This window comes from Vidua macroura, chromosome 15 (genome assembly GCF_024509145.1).
Source record: "Vidua macroura isolate BioBank_ID:100142 chromosome 15, ASM2450914v1, whole genome shotgun sequence".
NCBI classification, from domain to species: Eukaryota; Metazoa; Chordata; class Aves; order Passeriformes; family Viduidae; genus Vidua; species Vidua macroura.
Genome location: NC_071585.1, coordinates 15,684,601 through 15,697,393, shown reverse-complemented (window position 1 = coordinate 15,697,393; position 12,793 = coordinate 15,684,601). Strand labels below are relative to the sequence as shown.

At 51.3% G+C, this 12,793-nt stretch overlaps 1 protein-coding gene across 3 annotated transcripts in view; it reads right to left on the bottom strand.

The window, feature by feature from the left end:
• Positions 1-10: 10 nt before the first annotated feature.
• Positions 11-12,793, bottom strand: part of NSD1 (nuclear receptor binding SET domain protein 1) — a 61,175-nt gene continuing 48,392 nt past the window's right edge. For 2 of the 3 annotated variants that reach the window (XM_053991451.1, XM_053991449.1), the window contains 2 exons: positions 11,662-11,866; positions 11-8,749 (listed from right to left, as the gene is read on the bottom strand). In XM_053991451.1, coding sequence (XP_053847426.1) covers positions 6,444-8,749; positions 11,662-11,866 — 2,511 coding nt within the window. In that variant the 3' untranslated portion in view covers positions 11-6,443. The remainder of the gene's footprint in view (positions 8,750-11,661; positions 11,867-12,793) is intronic. The other variant, XM_053991450.1, reaches the window with a different exon arrangement.

Below are 12,793 nucleotides of genomic sequence, written 5' to 3'. Positions count from 1 at the left end.
CAAGAGGACATCGAGAGTAAAGTTAAACTTTACTTTACAGTAATTTTTCTTCTATATACAAAGAATTACAGTACATGTTCTGGGAGCACCTGGGCAGGGCAACCCTCTTTTCATGATAAGTTTCACATACACAGCCAACAGTCTAAGGGGAGCAAAATGAAAGTAATCAATGGTCCAAGACTCTCCCCTCTCCCTCTTCTAAAAATAATATACATGCTGGAAATATGTAGTTTACTCTCACCTGCTCTGACATTCCTTCTTACAACTGACAGACGACTCCTGGCCAGGGCTGAGCACCCCTTTGTCCCCCCCGCAGTGCTCCGGCGCCGGCTCTGCCTTGGCTGGGATCTTTGACTCCTGATGTGTTTCCCTCTGCCTGAGCCTGCAGAACAGGACCCTGTGGGCAGCAGACCTCGGAGGGGAAGGGAGGCAGCGTGGGGCTGCTCACACCAAGGTTATTCCATGAGCAAACCTCTCATGGCTCCAGCACAACTTTCGCTGCTGCCATGTCCCTGGGCAGTGAGGAAGGGGCAGTAGGCAGCCACCTTCCCCAGGGCCCTTGGCTAGCTGGCAGCCAGGACCCCAGCTAGGGCACACAGTGCTGGAGGGTGGCAGGGGACATTAAAAGTGAGGCACGGTGCCCAGCATGGTCAATGTCTTTGGGGCAAGCAGGCTGGTGGGGCAGCGAGCTCGGCACCACGGATATGCAGGGCTGGGAGCGCCACTGCAGAAAGGCTTCCATGGCCCCTCGCAGGGAGAGACACTCCCCGATTGCTCCTGATAACTCATCTCACCTCCCACCCACACCGGCCGGGGCCACCCTCAGCTCCAGCCAAGCTCCACCTTCAGCCTCCAGGTGTGCTTGCTGCTTTTCCTTTTAACAAGTTCCCAGTGTCTACAAAAAATACACAAAACCCAGTTCCTTGAAGTCAACAACTCGGAAACATCAGAAAAAGAAACAAAAACTGAAACCAGCTCAGTACCAAACGGACACGAAGAACATGCAGTAGCGGATGCCTGCTTGCTTCACACGGCTCCACGGCCTCCCCACGGGGCTCAGTGGCACACTGGTTTAGTCTCAAAACCACCAGAAACTGAAGGAACCGAGTTGCTCCTTGTCCTGTTTCAGTCACACGTGCTGAAGCCCGGCCTCAGCTCCAGGGGGATGGGATCAGCTGGCCAAGAAGCCCCAGCCCGAGGGCCAGGAGCCGTGAGTCCAGCCCTACTGTGCTAAGCTGCCAACGGTTTACAATAGCACCACAATAGCCCAAGGGCTTTGCCAAGGGCAAACATGATTAAAACTTTACCTTGAAATAGGCCATAGCAACACCCATTTCTCAGATTTCCCTAGGAGGTAGATTCAGTGCTGTAGGGACTGTCCATCACTGCTGCTCCTCCAGCCCGAGCTCACACAATCTGTCCTGTTCCCCCGGCACCAAGCTTTGCTTACATCACTTTTGTAGGACCCGGAGCAGGAATCTTGCATCCTCCCATCTCCTGCTAAGCAAGGGCACTGCCACACCCCACAGCTGAGACTCCTGCTGAAGCCAGGCTTCAGTCCCCAAGCTCCAGTGTCCCGTGTCCCAGGCCCTGGGAGCCCCAAGCACCCATCAGCCCAGCTGTGCTGCTGCAGGAGGAGCAGCCTTGGCTGCAAATGCTGCCACCAGCGTTATCACTATCACAGGAGGGTGGGTAATTAGCGCGGGCAAAGCCTGGGAGATCAAACACAGCATCCCCCCCATACTTTCAGAGTAGCTGCACGATTTGCCACTTTGCTTTAACACTCACTGGCTAGCAAAGGCCAAAAGCCTCATCAGTAATTTAGGGCAAAGCACATTACAAGCAGGTTACAATTATGGTTATTCCAAACATCAAGCAAAATCAGAAGTTAAGGCTGAAATTAAAAATAAACAGAAGATGTTGAAGGTCTGAAGTTTCTCAAACTCTCCCTGCCCTGTCACAACACTGGCTGTGGTCTCCAGATAGGAGCTGGGCACACACAGAGCATGTTCAGGGCTAACACACTGCCAAGAGCATCAAGGTTAGGGCTGCTTTTTTTTTCCCTTCCGTTTTTTTTCCTGTGAAACTAAGCTGAAGGTTTTCTAGCAAATGCACTGTCTCACCTTAGTTCTTTAATGTCCTTTACATTCAATCATCTCTCTTATCTCCCAAACTTTAACACCAGCCACACCTTCAGAGCCTCTGCCTGCAGGGGTTTAACCCTGAATTAACGTGTGCTCCCACAGTACCACCCAGATGCTTTGTGTATTGAAGTGACTCTGGTTCCTGTGGAGCTTTTTTTGTTAAATAGGAAAAGTTTAACTGGAGAACAGCAATAAAGCAAGCTACCATGAGCTAATTTGCATCTGAAGACGTGCAGTAGGTGAGGTGATTATTCCTTACAGTGATAACTCTCCTGCTAGATTCACCAGAGCCCTGGCTCACAGTGGGCACTGGGGAAGATGGGACAAGCCACGCAGAACACTGGCCTGTGCACGCTCCCCTCCTGCCCACACATCCCACACATCCCGTGGTGGCTCCTCCTCTGCAACCCTCATCCCGATGGGGCACAAGGCCCTGACCACGCTGCTACCCCTCATCAGAGCTCCTCTGTCACCAAAGGGCACCTGGGACTCTCCTGCCCACAGTGGAAATCCAACACTAAAGTGGGTCCTCCCCCTTGGGTGGGGTGGAGGCCACGGCCCGCTGCTGAGCCCAGCCCACTGCTCTGAGCAGGGGCAGCAGTTATCCTGGCAGCAGGGATGTTGACCAGCAAAGTGTTCACACAGGAGCAGAGCCTGCACCCCCTTCAGAAATGGGAAGAGGGAGCCACTCCTACCAGGAATGAGTCTGGAAAATTCCTTTGAGCCATCGTGGGACACCAGGGAAGGGACAGAGATAATTACACCCTTTATTCTGCTTCTACAGTGCTCCACACCAGTGAATCAACACAGGAGTCACCTCTCACCCACGTTGGGTGCAATTAGGGCTGACCCAGGACTAAGTGACCAGGTGACTGGATCCCTCCAACACAGCAAGAGAGCATCACAACCTTGGCATGGAGCTGTTGCACAGGTCTGAGCCCAGCTCGAGGCTGCAGCAGTGTCTCACCCACAAAGTCTGCCAGGGGTATGGGTTACTTTGTCTCTACCCTTCACTTTTAAAATCCCCCGTGATTAAAACTGCCTGAATTCTGAAGGCAGTAACAAATGACAGCAAACTTACCCAACTGCTTCAACACAGACGTGTCCCTCTCCTCCTCCAAGGCAGTGCTGCCCCCTGCCACCAGTGAGTCACCTTGAGTACAGAAGATGCCCACATTTCCTTCACAAGGGTTTTGCTGCCTGAAGTTGTTCCCCAGCTCATGCTCCCTAATGAGGGCAGGCTGGACAAAGGCAGGGCTGCTGGAACCTCTCTCTACAGCTGGTCAGGCCTTGTCTACGTGACCCAGAAAAGCCCAGACTCCCAAAAGCACCACCTCTTCCTCTGAAAAGCCCTCCTGATCTGACAGAGCATCACCCAAGGCTCCAGCGAGGGTGAAGAGGGAAGAGCAGCTTCCTGGCTTCCTCCTTCAATGATGTTCCTCAACACCAGTTTTGCCAAGCAGTCTCCTAGCTATGCTGAACTCAACTTTCCAACAGTAGCTGCAAGGTAAGAAGCCAAAAACCTGGACCCTTGTGGAAAAGAGAGACAAGAAGAGAGACAGGGTACAGTAGCTGCAACAAAGTAGGCTGTGGAAAATGCCATGCAAAGGTTTAATCCATGTTCACTGCTCCAAACAAGCTTTTGGGTAAGCACCTGCTGGCATGAAAGGCGGCTGCTGCCGTGAGCCTCACCCTGCTACGTGAGCCCGCAATTTATAGAAGTGATTTTTTTTCAAACCTGCTCTTGTGAGAATTCACTGAGAACTTCTCCATTTTACAGATTTAAAAAAGCCTGCACCAAAAATATTCACAGTTTATTTTTTCATGAAACAAGTAACTAGTTAACACGTGACAATGCGAAGCGGAGGTGGACAGAGCAGTGCAGAGACCTCTCTGGTTACAGTGGGAGCTAGCTGGGCGCTGGCACTGAGGAAACCCTACTTACACAATCTACATCACTAAGTCCAGCTCATGGGAAGGCTTATAAATGTAAATTCAAGATTTATTTTCCTTCTCACACATGATAAATACTTAATATACTGAACGCCATAATTTTTTTTTTCATTTTGTTTAAAAACCTTAATGAATGCCCATAAAATAATCTTCTCTCTCAATGGATCTGAGTTGTCCTGATTCCCTTTGTGGAGGAGTCACGCAGAAATGCAAGCTGCTTGCACTTCCCTAGTTTCAGCAGCAAGCAGGAACTGACCTGCCAGTCTTCCCGGAAAAAAAACAACATTAAACAAGTAAGTTTCCATAAGCCATAAAGCTTTTCCAAGTTGTGAGCTATTCTACAAAGCATCTGAAATGATTTGGACTAGAGAAGAGATAGCACTGGTAATGTCCCCTTGTGCCCAGCACACCCGGCCTTTACAGCAGGACGTTGTCTCAGGGTGCACACATCAGGAAAGGAGAACGGATCAGGATTTGTCTTGGTACAGGTGTCTGCCTCCCTTCATAGAAAACTGCAAAGCTCATGACTGTCTGCTCTGGGAGCAGCAGGCACTTGCAAGCCAGGTGGGAACAAGGACCTGCTCCCATGTTGGAGGAAGGAGGTCAGCATGGGGCTGAACTCTCCCTTCCTGGGGAGGGGCCTGTGGATCTGCCTGGAAGGAGAAGGATACACACACTGGAGCTGCGCAAGGGTCTGGCTGCGGCATGGAGATCCGAGGCTGCGGCCCCAGATTGGTGGAGCTCAGGTAATTACAGAGGTAATGTGTTGTGAGAGTGGGAACAAGCTGGTCAGCAGCGTTTCCTCGGCAGGACACCAACCCTATCCAGGCCAGGCAGTGCCACCAAAGGAGGTCTGTCCTCCTCCTGCCTGCGAGGGTGCCGGTGGTCACAAGATGCTGCAGGTCCCTGGGACTCTACTGCTTGCCCCACGAGCACCACAGCCAAGCCAACTTCTGCCTCAACGCTTGAGTGAACGGCTTTCAGCAGGCCTAGTCTGGACACCAGCCCGATGACCACCAGGTACTAAACATCGCCTTCACTGTAAAAGGGAGAAGAGAAAAAAAGAAAGCCAGCCAGCTGCTGGAGCCCACCGTGTTCCAGTGTGAGAACTACAATTCAGTTGGATGGACGCACACGCGCACACACACATGCACACCAACACAGTCCAGTTAATTCAAGTCTCCTTTGGTTGTAGAAGAGTTAAGCCAGAAGCTACACAAGGGGAAGGTGTTGAGATAGGTCTCGATCCAGCTATGACACCCTTGCCTCTGCGCTGTGCAGCGAGCAGGACAGGCTTGGCTTGCTGCTGGCAACACCAGGCGTGATGGGAACGCATTCTGAACACATCTGAGGCAAAGGGAGAAAGGACTGCTCAGTCTGCTGGCTCACGCTGACAACAGAGGTCTAGAAGAGACTGGATGGAAATTTGAAAGGGAGCACTGTCCCCCTGGCAGGGCAGTGCTCAGCACCTCCGGGAACCCACTCTGCTCTGCTATTGCTGCTTTATGGGTCACTACGTTGTCAAGTGCAGGAAAACACTCCATGTGTCCTGTGCTAAAGGATTAAGACACAAGAATGAAAAAACTCCCAGATGACTTCTTCCAAGATCTCTCTTTTCCCTGATCTCCTCCAGATTTCCCGCTTCTTGGGCCTGGCCAGTCATAGCTCTGTAGAAAAGGAGCCTGAATGGATACTGCCTATTGCTGGAGAAAACTGCACTGAGCAAGTGCAGGAGCTCCTCTCCCATCTCACTGGAGATGATACCTGTCCTTGAGCAAACCACACACACAGCATGTCCCGGTAAACACACGGACAAACCTCGTAAAGCAACACCCTGCAGGGACAGAGACTTGGGCAGGTGACATAAAATCCCTTCCCTGCTTCTGGAGTCTGGCAAGGACACACACCTGACTGCTCACCGCATGATCCCTGAAACATCTCCAGTGCCAAGGCAGCCTGACTGATCCATTTTATTTAAATGCAGTAACAAGAGCAAGGCCCCTGGCTGTGCCTAGGAACCCACCTACAAAACAAACCTGGAGCTTGAACACACTGGATCAGTAATGTGACCATTTCAATGGAATTGGAGATTTTTACCCAGAGTGGACTCTTTATTTCAGCTTTACCATTTATAAAAGGAAGAGGAAAAGCTCACGGATGCTCTCTCCCTTTGGTTGGGCCAGACTCAGATTTAAGAGAATGTCCTTGCTCGTGTCACAAGAGAATATGGATGGGATGTGCATGGGTTAGGGGCTGGGCTCAGGGAAGTGAATAAAAAAAACAAAACAAAGATTCCCCCTCCCTAAACATTAAACGACTGAAACCTGCCTCCCATATTCACCAACCTCACTTTGGCTCTGAGTCAGCCAACTCACGACAGACAGAATCCTGGTTACGGGCTAGCGCTGTGTTTTGTTCAGGCAAAGGGTCCTGCCCCCGAGGAGTCTGTGCTTTTCCATTCAGCCAAGCAATCTGATCAATTGTCTCAACGTTCGTGACAAGCCACTGCATCTGCTCCGGGGGCACCGGCGCTTCCCTGGCTGGCCGAGGGGTCTGCTCGAATGCACACAATCTCTCTGATGTCCACGGGGTCTGCTCCGAGAGGGCTGAGGCCACTTCCCAGCTGGGCTGAAGGGTTGGCTCTGGTAGTTTCTCTGCTGTCCGGGAAGGCTGCTCCGCAGGCGTCAGGGTTTTCGTGGTGGACCAGTGGCTTTGCTCATGCGTCTGTAGTTTCTCTGTAGGCCAAGGTACTTGTCCAACCTGCGTCACCACCTTCCCAGCAGACCAAGAGATTTGCTCTCCAGCTAACATGGTCCTCTCTTTCTGCTGGGGACTCAGCTCCATGGCTGGGGCTCCTCTCTCCTTCAGCTGAGCGTTCTGGTCGACAGGACGCAGCGCCTTCTCCGACAGCAACAGCCTCGGAGCTGATGCAGCTAGAGGCTTGTCCAGGGCTTGAGGCCGAGGAGCCACAGCAGGAGCCAGCTTATCCGATGCCTGAGGCCACGGGGCCGTAAGAGCAAGAGGCCTCTCCAAGAGCTGAGGCCGAGACACCCCAGAGCTGAGAGCCTTTTCCAAAGGAAGAACCCGCAGGGCCCCGGAGTCAGCAGCCTTCTCTGGAGGAAGGGGCCGCAGCACCCCGGGGGAGAGAGACTTCGGTGTGAGCGGGATCCGAAGGGCCCCGGAGCCGAGACCCTTCTCTGTGGGCAGGACATGCGGTGACCGGGAGCCAGGGGCCTTCTCTGTGGGCAGGATCTGAGGCATACCCGAATCAGCAGCCTTCTCTGGAGGCACGGGACGGGGTGACCCAGAGCTGGGAGACTTCTCTGTGTCTGGGACCCGCACCGCCCCAGAGAAGGAAGCCCTTTCTAGAGGCAAAGATTGTGGTACTGCTGATCCAGGAGCCTTCTCTGAGGGCAGGATCCGTGAGACTGGGGAGTCTGGGACTTTTTCAACGGAAACAGACCACAGCACCTCAGGACTGGAAGCCATCTCCAACGCCGGGACCTGCGGCACCACAGAGCAGGAAGCCTCTTCCACAGCCTGTGGCTGCGGACTCTGGGCAGAGGAGTCGTCCAGCGGCTGGAGCTGATCGGCCTCAGGAGGCTCATCCTCTGGCTGGGGCTGCAGCATCCCCACCGTGGTGAGGAGCCTGTCAGACAGGGGAGGATGCAGGCATTTCACGGGGAACTCATCCAGCAGCTCGGGCTGCTGGGCCCTGCTGTCAATGAGGGACTTGTCCGATAACTCCAAAACCTCGGGGGCATCAGGAGCCTCATCTGAGAGCTGGAGCTGCAGGTCACCAGCAGTAACAAGCGACTCATCCAACGGGGACTGCGGCGATCCCGGAGGAGATTTGCTCGGCAGCTGAGGCTGCGAGGCGTCGCTGGAGGACTCGTCCAGCGGCCAGAGCACCGCGTTGCTGGGAGGTTTGTCGGGCTGCTGAGGCCGCAGCGCTACAATGATGGGCTGCTTCTCTGACTGCAGCCTCAGGGACAGGGCAGCCTGGGGCTTGTCTGATGGCTGCAGGCGGAGCGACAGGGTGGTGGGAGGTTTGTCTGAAGGCTGAAGCCGGAGCGAGAGGGTGGTGGAGGGTTTGTTGGATGGCTTCAGCCTCAGTGACAAGGTGGCGGGGGGTTTATTTGATGGTGGCAGTCTCAGAGCCAGGGTGGCAGGTGGTTTGTCTGGTGAAGGTAGCCTGAGGGCCAGGGTGGTGGGGGGCTTGTTTGATGGCTGCAACCTCAGGGCAAGAGTGGTAGGGGGCTTGTCTGAAGAAGGCAGCCTCAGCGCTAGGGTAGCAGGGGGCTTTTCTGGTGACTGCAGTCTGAGGGCCACAGACTGAGGTAGGCTGTCCAGGGGCTGAACACTCAGGTCTGTGTCTGCCTCTGTGTCTGCAGGCAGCTGCTCTGGTGGCTGGGTGTCCTCGCCGTTAGTCAGGCCTTCTATGGCAGGCGCATACTCACGGATTTCTCCTGGCTCTAAAGGGTGAGGCCCACAGGGATCATGCTCTGTGCAGCATAGTCGTCCATCCAGCTTGGAGATGAAGAGCATTCCTTCCCGGTGCTGCTTGCAGAAGGACCTGGGGCACATCTCGCAGAACGAAGCTGCTTCCTTACCACACACATCACACTGATGCCACGGGCACTCCCACTTTCCTGCAGCACGGACATGGGAGAAAAGACACACCTTAGGAGTAGGACAAGGGCAAGAGACAAAGGCCAGCTGCAAAGGGAGTTCAGGGGAATGTGAGAACACTCCTGTAATACCCACATACAATTCTACATTGTCCTCTTCAGTTTCTGCCTTAGCTCGACAGGCAATTAACACAAATCTGCATTCTCAGAAGCAGCAAGGGCAATGATAATCATGACAAACACAAGCCACATCAGCTCAGACCAAAAGCCCATCTGGCTCCTGCACAGCACTAACCAACAGAGGTATCTAGAGAGGAGCAGACATCCCTAGTTCTCACATCTCTGTAGCTCTGATTTTCATAGAAAATGGCACAGGTTATCTGTGCACAACACCCAAAGGACTTAAAGCAAACATGTCAGATTCATCTTTTAATTCTGGGTCAAAAACCTCCCTTCCTGTTTTTTAGAAAGAAGAAGTGAGAGAGCAGTGATCACAAGGGCTAAGTTTCTATTGTCTCTGAACCCAAAGGCACATCCTTAAGCTCTGGCCATGTATGGCCATGATAAAACAAAGCTGCTCCCCCAGCAGCTCCATCTTCACAGCAAACCTACTGACCATCAATACCACCAGCAGGCAAAACACAACATTACACTTCAGAGACTGCTGCTTTTCTCACTTGTAATTGACCTTGCTGGCTCAGCCTTCTGCTCCCTCAGCCAAGGCTGTGTCTGGCTCTACCAAACGCTTCCAGTTCATGGACACAACCAGACACACACTGAGCTCCTGACCTTTCACTACAGGATGAGCAAAGATGTTTCTCCAAATACAACTCCTGCCTCTGTGCTCTCCCAGCACCCCACGTCCCCCATCTCTCCTGCTCCCTGCCTTGCTGTGGGGAGCAGCTCCTCGCAGAGCAGCCCTGACACAGAGCTCTGAGCCAGAGGGCAACCACGGACACCAGCCAGGCCAGAGCACTTCCCAGCCTGCCTGAACCAAACCCACAGACCTGTGGCTACCAGCTTCTTCCCAGGGAGGCTAGTTCCTGCAGCACAGCACTGAGCAGCTGTGGGCATTGCTCCCTGGACTTGTGCAACAGCAGCTCTCCACTCCCCTCTCTCACACTGCTTTCCCCCTGGGGTTGAAGGCAACACATAGTAAGTTTTTCCTCTCCTTTGAAGCCAATCCAAGGCTTCTGTTCCAGTCTCAAAATATGCATGCTGCTTTTATGTGTCTTTTCCAATTTTTCAGCATTTTTTTCCAAGTGAGGATGTTTAACACTTCCCATGGTCTCCCCTGCTCCTGGCTCATGGTGCTGCAGCACAGGCTGTCACTGCTCCCCCTGCACCAGCAGCATCCCAGAGACCCACACAACACTGCAAAGACCCTGGGACCATTCTTATAGAGGTCATTTGTACAGATGGAAAATTTAAAAAGTCAAAACTTGCTAGTTTGTTGCAGGAAGGATAAATCCTATCAAACCACTCTAATGGTCTTTGACAGGGTAAAAAGGTCTAATGAATAAGCACCCTCTCCAGGGACAGCCTGGGGCTCTTAGAAGTAAGATCACACAATTAGCAAACATGCAAACAAGCAGGAAATTCTAATTACTTGACAGCAATGCCCACGGCAGAGGAAACATTTGAAGTAGAAAGTGCTGAACCTTTCATGTCCTGAATGATACTCTGTGGAGCAGGCCATGAAAATCACTGCCTATGTGTAAAAAGAGTAAAATTGCTCTAACTGACTGAAAATCATTCTCAAAAAACAGTTATTAATGGTCTTGTGGCAAGCTGAGGAGGCATTTCAAATTACATCCTTCAGGAGTGTATTTTAATCTGTACAATTATTAAAATTTCTGAAAGCAGAACAGCAAATACTCTTACAGATACAGGTAGATAACATGGAACCTGTAAGGGACTGCAAAAATCCAGTTGGACAGGCTCAGAATTTAAACTGGACAAATGCTCTTGCACCAACAAGGTGTAATTAAATAAAGACAAGTGCAAAACAGGATGCAAAAGGAAGAACTAAATATGAGAAAAGTATCAAGATGAGAACTCAAGAAGGATAAAGCAAACCATCAACATCACATCAATATAAGTTATTTTTGCAAAACAACTAAAACATAATTTCCAATGGCATTTTATGTAAAAAATGAGATATATTTTTTCTCTTCTGTCGGAATAAAGCAAGGCCTCGGCTGCAAGGCTGCTAAAATACTTGTTTCCAGTTTTAAAAAACGTGTAGGCAAGTGGGACACAGTCCAGAGTAGATCAAGAATAAAAACTTCATGCTATGTTTGTACAAGCCAGAAAAGGACTGAGTCAACAATCTTCCACTATATAAAAAAACGTATCAGAGAGCTGGCAATCCTTTGTGCTTTTAAGTCAGGCTGTTAGGAGAGACTTTGCAAATGGAAAGCAGGGGAACAGGCTGGAGGCTGGACTGTACTTTTTGAGTATATTTTTATTTCAATTTTTTGCCCTCATTTTACTACAAACTAGAATATGCTTTGGTACTGTTCTCTTACGTATGAGAAAAATGGCTATTCAGACATTTAAGAGATTCTTTTCTAACTCCTATTTTCCAGCAGTGCTTCTACTCACAGCTGTCTTCAGCTTTGGGAAAACAGCCAGTGTGATGACCAATACCTCAGCTATTGTTAGGATTATGCTCTGCCAGGCCCCAAGAATGGGGTCAGTTCACAAGCACCATATCCTAGGCAAGGACCAGCTCCCCCTTCAGCAACTAATTCACCTTTTTGCAGTCACAGGGGGGTGCAAACCAGATCTTGAACAAGATCTGTTCAAGTGAGAAAGATTTCCCTAAATGTTAAGAAGCTGTGAATAGAGTGCAAGGTCACGAGCAGCACCCAGGACACCCAGAGCCAACACTGTGACCCAAGCAGAGCCCAGCTGTGCAGAGCACTGACCTGCAGGTCTCTTGGTCAGGTTGAGGCAGTCAGCATGGTACACCTTGGGGCAGCCTGACTTCTTACAAGAGACCAGCTGCCCTCCGTCCCCGCAGCTGAAGCACTCGTCCTCCCGCTCCTTCATCACCTCCGCCTGCGACCTGCGCTTCATCTGCGGCCGCCTCTTGAGCTTCTTGGACTTCTCCTCGCTGAGGCTGGGCTGGCTCTGGGGGTGAAAAGATGTTGCTTAATGCAGGGCTCTGTCCCATCCACCTGCTCCCTTCCTGCTGCAAACCCTGCTGACAGAAATCCCGCTGCCAGCTATACCTGAGACCTGCGCAGCATCTCTGGTGCTGCTCGGTATTTGGCAACCAAGTTACTACAGCAAATAGCTCCCAGTTATTTTAAAAGAGCCTGGAAGTCATGCAGCAAAGCTTGACTGGGCATGGGATTCATATAACTAGCAACAGCAGAATGAGGAGCTGGGGCTGCCTGGTGTCACTGAGCTCATGCCACCTCTCCAGACTCTTCAGGTCAAAGTAGTCAGGTCTCCTGGCACACATGACTCATAAGGAGTCTATCCAGGGCCTTCCTGCACTTTTTCACATTCATCACTTCCCTCTCCATTTCCAGTCTGAATTTATCTGTCATCAGTTTAGACCTTTGTTCTTGTGTCAATGCTGCTCTTTTGCACCAGAATCACAAAATCTTTACGACTGGAAAAGACCTCCAAGATCATCTAGTTCAACACTTGAAGCTTTTCTATCTCCCCGAAGAAACCTCTGGGACACACTCTCCTGCTTGCAAACTGAAACTTTCAGTCTGCACACTCAGTCTTCTCAGTGGCTCTTCTCTGCCCTTATTGAGTATATTTATCCCAAACAAAAGTTACAGAATTACACATGCTACCTCAGATAACACATCAGAGGCAGTGTACAGAGACATCAACACTTAGCCAAAAGAACAGGAAATTCCCCCAAAGCACTGTCCCCATTTGCTTTTTCCACAGCTGTGTCACACCACAGCTCAGTTCTGTGACAGCTGAGCAGCACAGTGGCTCCTTCTCCACCACGACTGCCCAGCCATGACCTTCTCATGGTGGATTTGTTTCTGCTGTTAACCTCTCCAGGTGTGTACTGTGGAATATCCAATC